The sequence below is a fragment of the Anomaloglossus baeobatrachus genome, chromosome 3 (genome assembly GCF_048569485.1).
Source record: "Anomaloglossus baeobatrachus isolate aAnoBae1 chromosome 3, aAnoBae1.hap1, whole genome shotgun sequence".
NCBI lineage: Eukaryota > Metazoa > Chordata > Amphibia > Anura > Aromobatidae > Anomaloglossus > Anomaloglossus baeobatrachus.
Genome location: NC_134355.1, coordinates 647,787,666 through 647,805,027, shown reverse-complemented (window position 1 = coordinate 647,805,027; position 17,362 = coordinate 647,787,666). Strand labels below are relative to the sequence as shown.

The 17,362-nt window shown below is 51.4% G+C and overlaps 1 protein-coding gene across 2 annotated transcripts in view; it reads left to right on the top strand.

Moving 5' to 3' along the window:
• ATAD2B (ATPase family AAA domain containing 2B) overlaps positions 1 to 17,362 on the top strand; it is a 346,160-nt gene that overhangs the window by 170,443 nt on the left and 158,355 nt on the right. For both annotated transcript variants that reach the window (XM_075341155.1, XM_075341154.1), the window contains exons 12-16: positions 222 to 396; positions 4,580 to 4,668; positions 5,249 to 5,408; positions 7,181 to 7,271; positions 10,213 to 10,524. In XM_075341155.1, the coding sequence (XP_075197270.1) occupies positions 222 to 396; positions 4,580 to 4,668; positions 5,249 to 5,408; positions 7,181 to 7,271; positions 10,213 to 10,524 (827 nt within the window). The remainder of the gene's footprint in view (positions 1 to 221; positions 397 to 4,579; positions 4,669 to 5,248; positions 5,409 to 7,180; positions 7,272 to 10,212; positions 10,525 to 17,362) is intronic.

Below are 17,362 nucleotides of genomic sequence, written 5' to 3'. Positions count from 1 at the left end.
TTTAAGACCTATACATTCGAGCTGACCACTAAAGGTATGTATAGCATCAGCCTGATGGTGCCTGTATAGCACTGGCTTTAGGTTATATAGGAAAATCCTGGTGATTGGTGCACTTTAAGGGTGCAAGAGTGAGAATATCAGCTGGTGCATTACATTATTGGACTCCTGAGCAGGTAACACTAATATATGGTAACCCCCCTCTTCTGTTTTTCCTTTTCCAGGGGATGTTTATTTTATGGCCCCCCAGGGACAGGGAAGACCCTGGTTGCCCGAGCCCTTGCCAACGAGTGCAGCCAAGGAGAGAGGAAGGTGTCTTTCTTCATGCGCAAAGGTGCTGACTGCCTCAGTAAGTGGGTGGGCGAGTCTGAGCGTCAGCTGCGGCTCCTCTTTGATCAGGTAAGTGCAGCCCTGGCTGATTTGCTGGGTAATTGATATAGAGGAGGGCGCCATTCTCCAGATAACTGCAGGTCCCTTTACAAATGGTGTAAAGTGATAAACTTAGTGTTACCTTACCGATTTCACGTTGCTTCTGTTGCAATGTTTGCCGGATCCTGCTCCGGTCTCTGAACATCCTTTTCCATCTGGATGGACTTGCAACCTTTTAAAAGCCATCTGTCAGCAGGTTTTAATATTTATTTATTTATTTATTTATTTATTTTAAGTGGCTTGGAAACCCATTTAATATAAAAAGTCTACACTCCCCTAATTAAATGCTAGGTTTTTGATATGTAAAAAAAAAATCGTACCAAGAGGAATAATTTCCAAATTATTTTCACCCCTGGGCGATTTGTCCGTTTTTTTTTTTTTGGGGGGGGTTTTTTGCTCGACTTCTTCCTAGAGCCGTAACTTTTATTTATTATTTATTTTAAAAAATTCCAAGTGCAAAAAAAGTGCAATTGAGCGATGGTTTTTGGAATATTTTATTCACCGTTTTCACTATATGGTAAAACTGATGTCGGTGTGATGCCTCAGCTCGGTACGCGTTTGTGGACACCAAACATTTATAGGTTTACTTTTATCTAAGGAATTTTTAAAAAACATTTTGAAGTTTGTCCAAAAAAGTGGCACACTTTTTGTGCTATTTTCCGAAACCCATAGCGGTCTCATTTGTTGGGCTCTATGGCTCAGTAACTGCTTATTTTTTGTCTCGAGCTGACGTTTTTAATGGTACCATTTTTGCGCAGATGCTAAGTTTTGATCGCCTGTTATTGCATTTTGTGCTAAATTTGCAGCGACCACAAAATACTTAATTTTGGTGTTTGGAATTTTTTTGCTACTACACCGTTTACTGATCAGATTATTTGATTTTATATTTTAATAGATCGGGCATTTCTTAATGCGGTGATTAACAAATGTGTGTATTTTGGGGTTTTTTTTTTAACCCTTTAATTTGTCATTGAGGAAAAAGGGGGTGATTTAAACTTTTTTTTTTTTTATACATTTTTTTTTTTTATTTTACTAGTCCCCCTAGGGTACTATAAGGATCAGCAGTCTGATCGCTGATTCATTTTCTGTAGATCAGCGCAGCTTCGCTCTGATGTGCAGAAAAGCTGCTCTTCTGTCACACACACACACACACACACACACACACACACACACACACACAGTGCTCTGCCGGGTGTAAGAAGAAGTGACTTAGCTGCAGTAATCATCACATGACCCTGTGATACCATGGCAACCATCATTTCCACGTGATCACGTCATGTGGCTTCCAGTGGCACCTGGTAAATGATTGCTTATGGCGGCGCACTGTTACATGGCGCTGTCAGATTTTGACAGCAAGATATAAGGTGTTAACAGACGCTGGTGGATCGTGGATCCACTTGTGCCTGAGAGGCACACATGTCAGCTGTTCAGGCAGCCAGCGGGGATTACAGTGACACAATCCATGATGTACCCAGTGATGTCATGTGTCGTGAAGAGATTGTCACCTATAATCTGTACATATCCATTGAGAAAGCAGCTGAAATCATGTTTGAAGAGGTGGTCAACCACAAAGCGTTTACCTAAATTACTTCTGTTTTCAGTTTTGCCTGTGAGAGGCACTATCGCTTTCTGCTCATACCCATCACGTCACCTGGGCTGCAGCGGCTTCTGATGTCCTGTGATGTCACGTCAACTTTCGTAATAGGAAGTTGACCCAACACCACCGAGGTGGGACCTAGTCTCCATGAGTGACTGGGCTGTGGGCAGTGTTTCGTCGCACATCACAGCCCAGTATCTAGCGCCTTCTCTCCTTCACCGCAGAGCGCCGCAAGCACAAGCGACGCCGGCATGTGACGTGCAACGAAGCTCGCCCATAGCCGAATTGCGCACATAGACTGGGTCCCATTTCGGTGATGTTGGGTCAACTTCCCGTTCCGGATGTAGACGTGACATCAGAGGCCGCTGCAGCCCGGTCACGTGATGGGGATGAGCGTAAAGCGATAGCGCCGCTCACAGGCAGAACTGACAACACAAGGTATTTAGAAAAAGCCTCCTGTCACCGCTTTACATTGATGTGGCCACTATGCTTTGTAGTGGACCACCCCTTTTAAGGGGGTAAACAAAATTAACAAAACTAACGTGGTTGCATAAGTGTGAGCACCTTCTTATAATTGAAATGTGGTTGTGTTCAGAATTAGCCAATCGCATTTACACTCATGTTGCGTTGTAGTCAGTACACAGCTGCCATCATTTACAGGGATTCAGACTAACCCCATATAAAGTTTCTGTCCAGGATTAGTTTCAGTTTCCAACAAAAGCCATGGTCCATAAACAGCTTACAACACAGCAAAGGGATCTCCATCATCAACATTAAGGAAAATGCAAATTTCAAAGGATTCTTCAACAAAGTACAAAGTTTTACATGATAAAAACCTGACATTATAACGGGTGTGTAGACTTTTTATATCCCCTGAGTATATGACATAAATGCGTGTCATAGTGCACTATACTTATTATTAGGACGGTTTTAATGGCTGTCTTTCCGTACAGTACTTTTTCCCCCCGGAAGCTCTGCTGACATCCGTGTAGTTTACTTTGTTGCTCAGCGGAGTAATTTTGCAAAGTAGATGTAAAAATTTCTATTCAGAAAGACATTTAGCGTATTTATAATAATTGGAAGTAATGTTTTTTTTCCTTGAGTGCGTTCTCGTCTGTAAGAGCCCATTTAGTATATTACAAGCAATTTGTGCCACCTCTTCCATTTTGCTGAGCGTAATTACGTCTCTCGTGTTCCATATTGATATTTGTTAAACTTGCACAAGATACTTTATAAATTCTGTCTCGTGAAATAACATTCAAGGGAGAACGGGACCACCGAGGTATGGTCTGTGTCGCCTCTGAGGGGCCTGGGCATGACAAAGGGGTTAAATAATGAGGAACTAGTCACATACCCATGCCACCCTCCTAACACTTGGCACTAAGCATGACAAAAAAACCCCAAAACCCTACATATTAACTATTTATGCCATTGTGATACCTTTTAAAATGTAGTTTTAATTCAACAGATTGTTTGTGAAAAGGGTCCCCCTGGAGGGGGGGTTGTGCTGCCCGGGAGGGTGGAGGGGTGTGCTGCCACAAGGGTAGGCAAAGGGTCGGTGCTGTCCTGGTAGGGAAGGAGGTTCACCATTTCTTTCCTGTGAGGGATGGGTAGGGGCCTGTGCTGGCTTGGGAGGGAGGGTCAGGGGGTCTGTGCTGACCTGGGAGGGAGGGCGGGGGGAGGTCACTGCTGGCCTGGGAGTGAGGGCAGGGGAGACCTGTGCTGGCCTGGGAGAAAGGGCTGGGGGGGTGGGGTGTATGTGCTGGCCTGGATTGGAGGGGCAGGGGCCTGCGCTGGCCCGGGAGGGCTGGGGGGGTCTGTGCTGGCCTAGGAGGGTGTGCCGGGGGGGGGGGGGGGGGGGGGTTAGTCAGGGGGTCATTGCTGGCCTGAGAGGGAGGGCAGGGGGTCATTGCTGGCCTGGGAGGGAGGTTGGGGGGGGGGGGTCTGTGCTTTCCTGGGTGGGAGGTTATTGCTGGCCTGGGAGGGAGGGTGGGGAAGGCCATTGCTGGCCTGGGAAAGAGGGTGGGGGAGGCCATTGCTGGCCTGGGAGGGAGGGCGGGAGAGGCCTTTGCTGGCCTGGGAGGGAGGCCTATGCTGGCCTGGGAGGGAGGGCGGGGGAGGCCTATGCTGGCCTGGGAGGGAGGGAGGGAGGGTGGGGGAGGCCTATGTTGGCCTGGGGAGGAGGGCGGGGGGAGACCTGTGCTGGCCTGAGAGGGAAGGTGAACGACCGGGAGGGAGGAGGTGGGAGGCTGTGCTGATTTGTGCTGGCTGGGGAGGGAGAGCTGGTGGTGGAATGGAAGGGAGAGGGAGGAGAACCTGTGCTGGGGGCTGTGCTGCCTGTTTGGGGGGGTGATGGCTGTGCGGTTATTGGACAGGGAGTGAGGCGGCTGTGCTGCCTGGGGGTGGAGTGGGGGTTTGCGGTGCTGCTGGAGGGGATGGGTAGAAGTGTCTGTACTGTGGGGCAGTCTGTGCTCTGCTTATTCATTATCCTCCTTGCTCAGGTTTCTGGTTTATCGTCGGCTCCGTCTCTCTCCTGACCTCTGTTTGCATTTGCAGGCATACGTGATGCGGCCGTCCATCATCTTTTTTGATGAGATAGATGGTCTGGCTCCGGTACGCTCCAGCAGGCAGGATCAGATACACAGGTGAGTGTCTGCACATTCAGCATGGTAGCCATCACCTTCTCTTTTGGGGCTTTTTATTTATCTGATGTTTAGAAGATTAGAGGTTTTCCACTTTTTTTCAAAACCTGTACCACGTATGCCGTTGTTTGTTTGTTTGTTTTTTGTTTTAATAAACCTGTGCTTTACTTGCCATGTTTGGGTCCAGCACGGAGTCTCCATCTCTGTATCCGGTGCCTGTCACTGTCTGCAGGTCTGATGTCCTGTCGGTGGCGCTGCAGCCAGTCAGTCATATCAGCGGTTCTGAATGAAACGAGCTGGTAAATTGGGCAGAGCTCAGTTATTGCCAGCAGTGCTGTCCATCTGATGTCAGCGCTGCAGACAACAGAAAAAGGGCCGGCATGGAGGACCTTGTGCTTTACTCACCCTTCCTAGGTCCAGCACTAATCCTGCGCCCAGGGACAGGGGTTCACAAATGCTTCCGTCTGCAGCTGATCTGCATTAGCTGATACAATGTGTATAATCTCACGGCCCCCCAGGACCGTCGCTGGGGGCTCGCTTACTGTGGTGTGTGTCATTTATCCCCTCCTCTCTTGTGTTGCAGCTCTATCGTGTCGACCCTGCTCGCCCTCATGGACGGGTTGGACAATCGCGGCGAGATAATAGTTATTGGTGCTACAAACAGACTTGATTCTATAGATCCCGCACTCAGGAGACCTGGTCGATTTGACAGGGAATTTCTTTTCAGTTTACCTGATCAGAAGGTGAGAACGCCTCCATGGAGGAGCGCAAATAAAAAAAAAATAAGCCATAAATAAATGTTTACTTTTACCAAAACCCCTCCACATCAGATCGGTGGGTGTCCTTCACTGCCACAATACGTGGTTATCATATCCCACACTGACCGACGTACACCGTGCACCACAGCTCCGAACACTGTGTAGTGGCCGTTCTTGGGTACTGCAGCTCCGCTCTCGTTCACCTCAATTGAAGATGAGTAAGTTACTAAAGAACGGCCACTTGTGATCTACTGCTCTGTATATTGTATACCACATTTTCTGGATTGTAAGGCTACATGCGCAAACTGCAGCCAAAACTGCAGCCAAAACTGAAGCCAAAATGCAGCCAAAACTGCACCTTGTCAGAGAGAGCCTGGAAATGTCACAAAAAATGCATGTAATTTTAGGTGCGTTTTTGGTGCGTTTTTCACACCCTGCGTTTTTGCTGCGTTTTTGTGACAAATGTTGACAAAAACGCAGGAAGAATGAACATGCTGCATTTTAATATTTGTCACAAACCTTTGACAAATAAAACGCTGACAAATAAACTGCAACGTGCGCATGACAAATCTGACTTCTCATAGACTTTGCTGGGAAGTCAAATGTCAGAAAGTTCTGACAAATAAACTGCAGCCAAAAAAGCAGCAAAAAAGCAGGAAAAAAAGCAGCGTGCGCATGTAGCCTAAGACACACTTTTTTTTTTCCCCCCAGGTAAAATAGGGGTGCGTCTTACAATGCGTATATGGCTTACCGGGGTGGAGGTGGGGGAGCGGAGTCATAAAAGGCAGGGTCGGCAATATGGAGGGTGTCGCGGCGGGAGCCTGAACGGACTGTAGGCTCTATTGAATCGCCGACGGTTGACGCGATGAACTTCAAGAAAATGGCTGCAGAGGCGGCACGTGTGCAGATTGCTGCAATGGACTTCAAGAAAATGGCCGCGAAGGCCATTCACACACCGCCTCTGTGGCCATTTTCTTGAAGTCAATTGCGTCAACTGTGGGCGATTCAATGGAGCCCACAGTCAGATCAAGCGCCTACCGCTGCATCGACACCCGAACACCCTGTCCTGTGACCCTCCTGAGTCGCTCCGCTGCAGCGACAACCCCCACAGCACGCCGGCAGATCAATAGCGCCTGCTGCCGTGCACCGCTGAGGCTGCAGTATCGCTGACCCACCATCCACTCACCGTCCTAACATGCAACACCCCCTCCTCTGAGCCCGCAGCATCGCTGACCCTGCATCATTGCTGACCCTTCCTCCTGTGACCCTCCTGAGCCGCTCCACCACCGCCGCTCCCCCCTAGAAAGCATTAGGATTAAAACAGGCTAAGATTATAAGACGGACCCTCATTTTAACATTAAAAATATTTTTTTTCCTTCTCGAAATTTGGGGGGCGTCTTATAATCTGGGGTCCTAGTGACCTGCTAACATTGAATGCCGTGGGATCGACCCCCTTCTGATTTGAAATTGATGACCTTTCCTATGGAGGTGCCGTCAATATCAAAATGCTGGACACCCCTTTATAGGGGAATGGTCCTTCTATACTAAATACGTGATATATTTGCTATGTGGAATATCTGGGGCTGGATTGAAACTAAAAATATATATTTTATTTTTTCTTTCATTAAGTAAAGAAATTGGGGAAAAAAAAAAGCCTTTTCCAAATCAAATTTTATTTTTATAAAATAAAAAAAAAATATTAAAAATATTTCCCCGAAGCTGAAAGTAAATTGAATTATGTTGTCCTTATTTCCCAGGCAAGAAAGCACATTTTACAGATACACACCAGGGACTGGAATCCCAAACTGTCTGATGCGTTCCTAGAGGAACTGGCAGAAAAATGCGTTGGTGAGTTGTTATAGAAGAAGGATTTTTTTTTTTTTTATAATGGGAACCAGTCAGTCGTCTCATCCCGGCCCATATGTAAGCACAGTGGGTCATAGAGAGGCCGCGTCGTTACAGAACTGTAATTAACTCTGAAATACTGCAACATCTAAAACAGTATACACATCATCAAAGCAAGAGCTCACTGGGCCTTGTGCAAATATCATCAGACATGTCCATCAAGCCTCAGCATGGCAATAACTGTCCACTTGGCTCTGGGCCTCCTTCTCCTGGGGCTGCGATGCGCTCTGGGCCTCCTTCTCCTGGGGCCGGGGACGCCCTCTGTGCCTCCTTCCCCCGGGGCCGGGGACGCCCTCTGTGCCTCCTTCCCCCGGGGCCGGGGACGCCCTCTGTGCCTCCTTCACTTGGGGCCGGGGACGCCCTCTGTGCCTCCTTCCCCCGGGGCCGGGGACGCCCTCTGTGCCTCCTTCCCTTGGGGCCGGGGACGCCCTCTGTGCCTCCTTCCCCCGGGGCCGGGGACGCCCTTTGTGCCTCCTTCCCCCGGGGCCGCCCTTTGTGCCTCCTTCCCCCGGGGTCGGGGCCGCCCTCTGTGCCTCCTTCCCCCGGGGCCGGGGACGCCCTCTGTGCCTCCTTCCCCCGGGGCCGGGGACGCCCTCTGTGCCTCCTTCCCCCGGGGCCGGGGACGCCCTCTGTGCCTCCTTCCCCCGGGGCCGGGGACGCCCTCTGTGCCTCCTTCCCCCGGGGCCGGGGACGCCCTCTGTGCCTCCTTCCCCCGGGGCCGGGGACGCCCTCTGTGCCTCCTTCCCCCGGGGCCGGGGACGCCCTCTGTGCCTCCTTCCCCCGGGGCCGGGGACGCCCTCTGTGCCTCCTTCCCCCGGGGCCGGGGACGCCCTCTGTGCCTCCTTCCCCCGGGGCCGGGGACGCCCTCTGTGCCTCCTTCCCCCGGGGCCGGGGACGCCCTCTGTGCCTCCTTCCCCCGGGGCCGGGGACGCCCTCTGTGCCCCCTTCCCCCGGGGCCGGGGACGCCCTCTGTGCCCCCTTCCCCCGGGGCCGGGGACGCCCTCTGTGCCCCCTTCCCCCGGGGCCGGGGACGCCCTCTGTGCCTCCTTCCCCCGGGGCCGGGGACGCCCTCTGTGCCTCCTTCCCCCGGGGCCGGGGACGCCCTCTGTGCCTCCTTCCCCCGGGGCCGGGGACGCCCTTTGTGCCTCCTTCCCCCGGGGCCGGGGACGCCCTCTGTGCCCCCTTCCCCCGGGGCCGGGGACGCCCTCTGTGCCCCCTTCCCCCGGGGCCGGGGACGCCCTCTGTGCCTCCTTCCCCCGGGGCCGGGGACGCCCTCTGTGCCTCCTTCCCCCGGGGCCGGGGACGCCCTCTGTGCCTCCTTCCCCCGGGGTCCTGGACGCCCTCTGTGCCTCCTTCACCTCTACCCCCCCTTTCCTGGGAGCCGGATCATCAAGACAGTGTAGGGATAGGTTGTCATTTGCCAACACACCCAACTGAGATTTGTCACACAGTGGTGTTTGCTTCTTATAGTTTACGAGACCTTTTTAGCACAAGGTACTAAGTGTGTATATCTTAATATATGTATAGATTGCTACCCCTTAAAAATGTTATAAATCTGTGGGGTCTGGGCCTGGAAATCCAAACTGGCTTAAGTATATATAAAATAAAATATGCTGCAGTTCAGTTCCTTTCTAAGCCTTTGGCATCCCCGTGCCTTCTCTTACCAGGCGCAGGAGGGAGGTTTATGGATTTATTTTGTGTATTTGCCATTTTAATATCTGCAGGGCCACCCACCGCTCCATTTTTATAGTGTTTTGATTGTTACATTAGTAAGGGATTTGCTGTACCAAACTATTATCCAAAAACGTGAATTACTTGGCATGTGTTATGATTAGCTGGAGGCAGAGTTTTATATGGCTTTTTATATTTTGAGTAGAGCATTTATTATTGAAATATACAGCGTGTCCACCCATATCCTGTCCACCACTATTAACTTGAGAACGGCGGCAGCTCTAGGCATAGAAGTGGTGTCTAGGTATAATAAAGTAGCCATGCGCTACGCAATGAAACAACCTATAGCGCCACCTGGTGGAAAACAACAGAGTTAGCATTTTTATCTCAAAAAAGGAACAAGATAGAGAAAAAAAGTGAATTAAACAATTGCAGGGCATCATCAATTCAATACCTTGCATACAGAAATGCTCTGATATGAAACCCATGACCCCCCCCCCCCCCAAACATTGAATGCTGGTCACGCATATGGCGCTCATTTAAGTTTGATGTTCAAAGTGGCCCCCGTCAGCTGCAATGCACATCTGGACTCTGCACAGCATACTGTATCTTGCTGCACGTTGTGCAATATGGTAGGTGACACGTTTGCACAAGCATCTGTGATACGTCGTCGTAGGTCCTGCAATGTTGGTGGAGGCGTCTCATACACCTGCTGTTTGATGTGACCTCACAGAAAGAAGTCCAATGGGGTCAGGTCAGGTGAGCGTGGAGGCCACTCCATGCAGCCACCATACCCAATGACTTGTAGGAAGGTCTCAATGAGGTATCGCTTCACGTCCGCAGCTTTGTGAGTTTTACACGTTCTAATCATAGCATTTCTGTATGCAAGGTGTCGATTCGTATTGAATTGATAATGCCCTACAACTCGTTCCGTTTTCGAAATAAAAATGCTAACTCCGTAGTTTTCCACCAGGTGGCGCTATAGGTGGTTTCATTGAGTAGTGCATGGCTACTTTACTATACCTAGACACCACTTATATGCCTATAGCTGCCGCCGTTCTCAAGTTAATGGCGGTGGACACACTGTAGATCAGACGTGGCATTGTCATTCCAGACGCTGCTGTAACATCGTGCGTTTACAGGGTTGACCATTGTTGGAGCGGTGGCCTCTGTGGCTTGTCTTATTCTCTATCCCTTGTATCCCTCTCTTCAGGCTACTGTGGAGCTGACATTAAAGCACTTTGCACTGAGGCTGCCTTGACTGCCCTTCGCCGGCGCTACCCCCAGATCTATGCCAGCAGTCAGAAGCTGCAACTGGACGTCTCTTCAGTTGTCCTTGGTGCCCACGATTTCTACCATGCAATGACAAACATTGTGCCTGCTTCTCAACGCGCTGTGATGTCTCCCGGGCACGCGCTCTCGCTCGTCATCAGGCCCCTGCTCCAGAGGACGTTCACGGACATAATCTGCGCCCTGCACAAAGTGTTTCCTCACGCTGAGTTTAGCAGAGACCACAAGAAGGACGGTAATGACTGTCCTCTGAGCTTTAACGATTCAACCGCGCTTGAAGTAATGTGGGTTACATTGCAGTGAAGTGTAAGGTGCATCCATGCTATATCTATAGGCTGAGGGTGCTGTCACCCTGCTCCTCCTGTGCCTCGTGTTACAGAATACAGCTCTGTTACCCAATTGGCCTGGACTATGCAGCGGCTTTTGACCACTACCTGCTTCCATGTTGCATTATCTCACTACAACATAGCATTAGTGAATGGGTTTGTGTTGTCAGAAGCAAGTCTCAAAATCTTAACCAAGTCTCCAAAAAGGTAGATTTGTCATAAACGTGTGCAACATGCATATCCCCACATGAAAACTTAGCTATGCATGGTGGCAGCAACGTGCGGCCCCAGTCTGAGTTACTGCATGAGCACCCGCTGCACAGGTTGAAGGGGAGCTGCTGACAATTCATTGTCTAGTACCTGGTTGTAAGACAATTGGCTGCAGTAGTAGCCTCCCCTGTCTGCAGCAGGAGCCTCCCCCACTCTGCCCTGCCTGCAGGAGGAGCCTCCCCTTCCCCTCTGCCCTGTTTGCAAGAGGAGCCTCCCTTGCCCTGCCTGCAGCAAGAGCCTCTCCCCCTCTGCGCCTTGCCTGCAGTAATAGCCCCCAACCCTCTGCCCTGTCTGCAGTAATAGCCTGTCCCCCTCTGCCCTGCCTGCAGCAGGAGCATCCCCCTTCCCCTCTCTCTGTCCTGCCAGCAGCAGGAGCCCCCCCCCCCCCGCCCTGCCAGCAGCAGGAGCCTCCCCCCTCTGCCCTGTCTGCAGTAGTATATAACTATTAAGCTACACCATTTAACCCCTTCACGAACATGGACGGATATATCCGTCATGGAGCGTGTCCCGTTAAGCCCCGCCCCCTGTCGCGGGCAGGCGGCGGTCGCACTTATATCAGCTGTTTTCAACAGCTGACGTGTGCCTGCTAGCCACCCGCGGCCATTAACCCCTTAAATCTTGCTGCCAAAGTCAGGCAGCAAGATCTAAATGTGCTCCGCCATGTTTTTTATTTACCGCCGCCCCCACCGGAAGTCACGTGCGTGATCACGTGACTATCGGTGGTTGCCATCGTAGCACAGGGTCATGTGATGACGCCTGCAGCTATGATGTTTCACTTTCGTTTTCCCTCAGCACGGACCAGAGGGAAAAAGAAAGTGACTGTATCTGCTGTTTACAGCTGTATAGCTGTGATCAGCAGATGGTTAATAGCGATCGGACTAGTAAAATAAAAAAAAAGTTTTAAAAAATAAAAAAAAGCCTAAAAGTTCAAATCACCCCCCTTTCCCCCCATTGAAAATTAAAGGGTTAAAAAATAAATAAATATACACATATTTGGTATCGCCGCGTTCAGAAATGCCCGATCTATCAAAATATAAAATCAATTACGGTAATCTGATTGGTAAACGGCGTAGTGGCAAAAAAATTCCAAACGCCAAAATTACGTTTTTTGGTCGCCGCAAGTTTTACGCAAAATGCAATAACAGGCGATCAAAACGTAGCATCTGCGCAAAAATGATACCATTAGAAACGTCAGCTCGAGGCGCAAAAAATAAGCCGTCACTGAGCCATAGATCCCAAAAAATAAGAACGCTACGTGTTTCGGAAAGTGGCGCAAAACGTACGCCACTTTTATTGGACAAACTTGTGATTTTTTTTTAACCCCTTAGATACAAGTAAACCTATACATGTTTGGTGTCTACAAACTGGCACCGACCTCAGGCATCACACCAACACAGCAGTTTTACCATATAGTGAATAAAACATCCCAAAAAATATTGTGCCATCACACTTTTCTTTGTCGCTCCATTGGGAGACCCAGACAATTGGGTGTATAGCTATTGCCTCTGGAGGCCACACAAAGTATTACACTTAAAAGTGTAAGGCCCCTCCCCTTCTGGCTATACACCCCCAGTGGGATCACTGGCTCACCAGTTTTGTGCTTTGTGCGAAGGAGGCAACACATCCACGCATAGCTCCACTTTTTAGTCAGCAGCAGCTGATGACTATGTCGGATGGAAGAAAAGAGGACACATATAGTGTCCCCAGCATGCTCCCTTCTCACCCCACTGTATGTCGGAGGTGTTTGTAAGGTTGAGGTACCCATTGCGGGTACGGCGGCAGGAGCCCACATGCTGATTCCTTCCCCATCCCTTTTTACAGGGCTCTGGGTGAAGTGGGATTTACCGGTCTCCAGGCACTGAGACCGTGCTCCATCTACAGCCCCTGGAGAAGATGCTGGATGGAGCGGAGTACATCAGGGACATGGCCCTGCTTCCTCAAGGTACTCTGTGTCCCCGTGCATTTGGCGCTCACACCGCAGCATGCTGGGTGTTGTAGTGCGCCGGGGGACATCAGCGCTGCGGCGCCTGTGCCATGGCCTCATTCAGCTTTGCTGAAGCAGGCTCACTTATGGGAATTGGTCGCGCCGGCCGCTGGGACTGCGGCGCGGCTGGCACTTGTAGTGCGCCGGGGACTTCAGCGCGGCCTGCGCTTTTACGGCGGCCGCGCTGATAACTAGAGTCCCCGGCTTTTGCGGCCTGCTTCCGTTCGTTCCCGCCCCCAGACCTGCCAGTCAGGAGAGGGGCGGGACGCTGGCCACTTCCAGGAATCGGTCGCGCCGGCCGCTGGCAGCGGCGCGGCTGGCACTTGTGGTGCGCCGGGGACTTCAGCGCGGCCCGCGCTTTTACGGCGGCCGCGCTGATAACTAGAGTCCCCGGCTTTTGCGGCCTGCTTCCGTTCGTTCCCGCCCCCAGACCTGCCAGTCAGGAGAGGGGCGGGACGCTGGCCACTTCTATGAATCGGTCGCGCCGGCCGCTGGAACTGCGGCGCGGCTGGCACTTGTGGTGCGCCGGGGACTTCAGCGCGGCCCGCGCTTTTACGGCGGCCGCGCTGTTAACTCGAGTCCCCGGCTTCTGGGCCTAGTCTCCCTTCGTTACCGCCCACAGCCCTGACAGTCAGGGTAGGGGCGTGACGCTGCATAGAGCAGAGCTGAGAGCTGGAGTATGTTTTGCATACTCCACCCCTCTCACTGTGTGCACTGTGAATCCGGATTCCCGCACTTTCTCAGGCACGCCCACGGCTTCCTTCTCTACAAGGACACCGGCAGCCATTAGTGTCAGTTTCTGTACGATACAGAGACAAGTGTGGAAGACCCTGGCATTCTCATAGTCACACAATCGCTGTAACAGGCGTTAAGCAGCACCTGTGGTGCTAACCCCACTAGTGCAGAAGTGCACTTATAGATATGCTTGTGCTATATACATTGCACTGTTTGGTCGCACGTTGTATATACCCTCCTGGATTATGCGGAGGAGTTATCAGCATATTCTCTGTGTAAAACAAGGGTGCAGAACCACATGTTTTTCTATACAGCTGGTACAGCATGTACGGCTATACGGCCGGCAGGTACATAGACTCCCATTGTATGCACTAATGGCCAGGGGATGAGGACGGTGTCTGCAGTATTTACTGACAGTTTTTCTGAGACTATGGCTATGATACTAGAAGCCTAGCAGTCCGGACATGTCTCTCACAATATGGGCACTGTTGAATCATTGATCCATGGCCCCCCTCAGTGTGAATAACTAACAGCTCCGGGAATGTCACACGCATCCCAGAGTCACGGCTCTGCACGGACGTCAGTCCCAGACAGCCTAAGTGGGCTCGCTATGAGCGGCCTCGGTTTCATCAGGGTCCTAACAGAAGGACTCGCTGTGTAATGAGGCGGAAGTAGCGGCTCAGGATTCTGATCCTGAGACCGCTCTCAATCTAGATACACCTGATTGTGACGCCATAGTAAATAATCTTATAGCGTCCATCTATAGAATGTGGGTTATTTCTCACAGCTCCTCCAGTGGAGGAGTCAGCTTCACGTATTTTTCTGGACCACTCTGCCTTCAGAGAGGCAGTCCAGGAACACCACGCTTATCCAGATATGCGCTTCTCCAAACGGCTTAGGATACACGTTATCCCTGTCCCCTGACTTGGTCAAGGACTGGACCCAATGTCCCGAGCGGCATCCTCCAATCTCCAGGCTTGTAGCTAGATCCATAGTTGCAGTGGGAGATGGAACTGCAAACTCAAAGATGCCACTGACAGACAGATGGATCTCTGGTCGAAAGCCATCTATGAGGCTGTCGGCGCACCGTTGGCTCCGGCATTCTCTCCCTTGGGGCACTCCAAGCTATTTCAGCTTGTCTTACACAGATTGACACGGTTGCACGTACATCTGTGCCGCAGGTGGCATCCTTAACCTCTCAAATGTCTGCATTTGTTTCTTACGCGATTCAGGTTGTCCTGGACTCTGCGAACCGTGCGGCGGTAGCCTCCGCTACTCCGTGTTTTTAAGCAGAGCCTGGTCTGCTCGTTAAGTGAATGGAAGGCAGATTCTGCTTCCAAAAAAAGGTTGCCTAACCAGTTGCCTTTTTCTGCTGACCGACTGTTTGGTGAGCGTTGGATGTAACCATCAAACAGTCCAGGGGTAAGGATTCATCCTTTCCTCAGCCCGGACACAACAAACCCCAACAGAGCAAGAGGCAGTCGGGGTTTTCGGCCTTTTCGAGGCTCCGGCAGGTCCCATTTTTCCTCGTCCAATGTGGACTCAAAAGGATCAGAGGAGCTAAGATTCTTAGCGGGCTCAGTCTCGCCCAAAAAAGCGACAGTCTGAAAACCCGCTTCCAAGGCGGCTTCCTCATGACTTGCGGCCTCGGTCGGTAGCAGGCTCTCCCGCCTTGGCGATATTTAGCTGCCATAGGTCAATGACCATTGAGTGTGAGACATTCTGTCTCACGGGTACAGGATAGAGCTCACTTCTCGTCCTCCAACTCGATTCTTCAGAATTTCTCCACCTCCCGGCCGGGCCGCTGCTCTTCTGCAAACAGGGTGCACTCTATAGGCAGAAAGAGTGATGACCCCCGTTCCTCTTCAGGAACAAGGTCACGGTTTTTACCCCAAATTCTTTGCGGTACCTATAACAACGGGCCGTTCCGTCCCGTTCTGGATCTAAAAATGCTCAGCAAGCTCGTGGACACCAGGCGGTTCCGGATGGAATCCCTCCGCCATGTCATCGCCTCAAGGTCCCAAGGATATTTCCTAGCATCATTAGGCATCAAGGATGCTTATCCACACGTGCCGATTGATCCAGAGCACTAGCGTTTCTACGCTTCGTTATAGGAGACGAACACCCTCTGTTCGTAGCTCTACCTTCCGGCTAGCGACAGTCCAACTGGTCTTCGCCAAGGTCAGGGCAGCAGTAGTCACAGTCCTGCACTCTCAGGGTCACTCTGTGGTCCCGTATTTAGACGATCTACTTGTCAAGGCACTCTCTTAGGAAACATGCCAACACTGCCCGAACGTTGCGCTGGAGACTCTCTAGAGTTTTGGGTGGATCATCAACTTTTTAAAGTCAGATCCGACCCCGACCCTATCGATAACATATCTAGGCATAGAGTTTCTTACTCTCTCAGCGATAGTGAAGCTGCCGCTAGACAAACAGCATTCACTACGGGCTGCAAGCTCTTCTTTAAGAACCAGTCGCACACATTGAGACGCCTCATGCACTTCCTACGTAAGATGGTAGCAATGGAGGCAGTTCCTTTCGCGCAGTTTTACTGCGTCCACTACAATGGGACATTCTCCGCCAATGGGACGAGGAGTCGACGTCCCTCAACAGAGTCGTCGTTCTTTCTCAGGCGGCCAAGGAATCTCTACGGTGATGGCTTCTTCTCACCTCTTGGTCAAAAAGAAGGTCCTTCCTATCCCCGTCCTGGGCGATAGTTACGACAGACGCGAGTCTATCAGGGTGGGGAGCAGTTTTTTCTCCACTACAGCGCTCAGGGTACGTGGACTCAGCAAGAGTCCACTCTTCAGATCAATGTTCTTGAACACAGAGCAGTGTATCTTGCCCTACAATCCTTCCAACAGCGGCTGGAAAGCAAGCATATCCGACTTCAGTCGGACAGCTCCACAGCGGTGGCATACATCAACCACCAAGGAAGAACGCGCAACCGGCAAGCCTTCCAGGAAGTCCGGCAGGTTCTGATGTGGGTGGAAGACACGGCATCCACCATATCCACAATTCACATCCCAAGTGTGGAAACTAGGAAGCTGACTTCCTAAGTCGCTGAGGTGTGGCCGAAAGAGTATGGTCTCCTCACCCGGACGGGTTTCAGGAGATCTGGCGCCGCTGACAGAGGCCGGACGTCGATCTAATGGCGTCACGGCACAACAACAATGTGCCAGCTTCATGGCACGGTTTCACAATCATCGAGCTCTGGCGGCAAACGCCTTAGTTCAGCATTGGTCGCAGTTCCAGCTACCTTAGGTGCCACCTCTGGCATTGTTGCCCAGAGTACTGCGCTAGATCAAGACCGACTGCGGCCGCGCCATCCTCGTCGCTACAAATTGGCCGAGGATGTTGTGGTACTCGGTTCTGTGGTGCCTCACGGTAGGCTAACCGGGGGCACTACCAGACCAATCAGACTGGCTGTCTCAAGGGCCATTCTTCCATTTGAATTCTACGGCCCTCAACCGGATGGTGTGGCATTGAGTCCTGGAACCCAGTGTCGTCAGGATTACCTCAGGACGTGGTTGCCACCATGAGACAGGCTAGCATACCAACGTCCGCCAAAGATTGACCACAGGACGTGGAAGATGTTCTTATCTCGGTGCTCGGCGCAGGGTGTTTCTCCCTGGCCGGTTGCATCGTCTATGTTTCCTTCCTTCCTGCAATCTAGGTAGGAAAATGGGTTGTCGCTCAGTTCCCTTTAGGGACAAGTCTCAGCGCTATCTGTATTTTTTCAGAAACGACGACTTCCT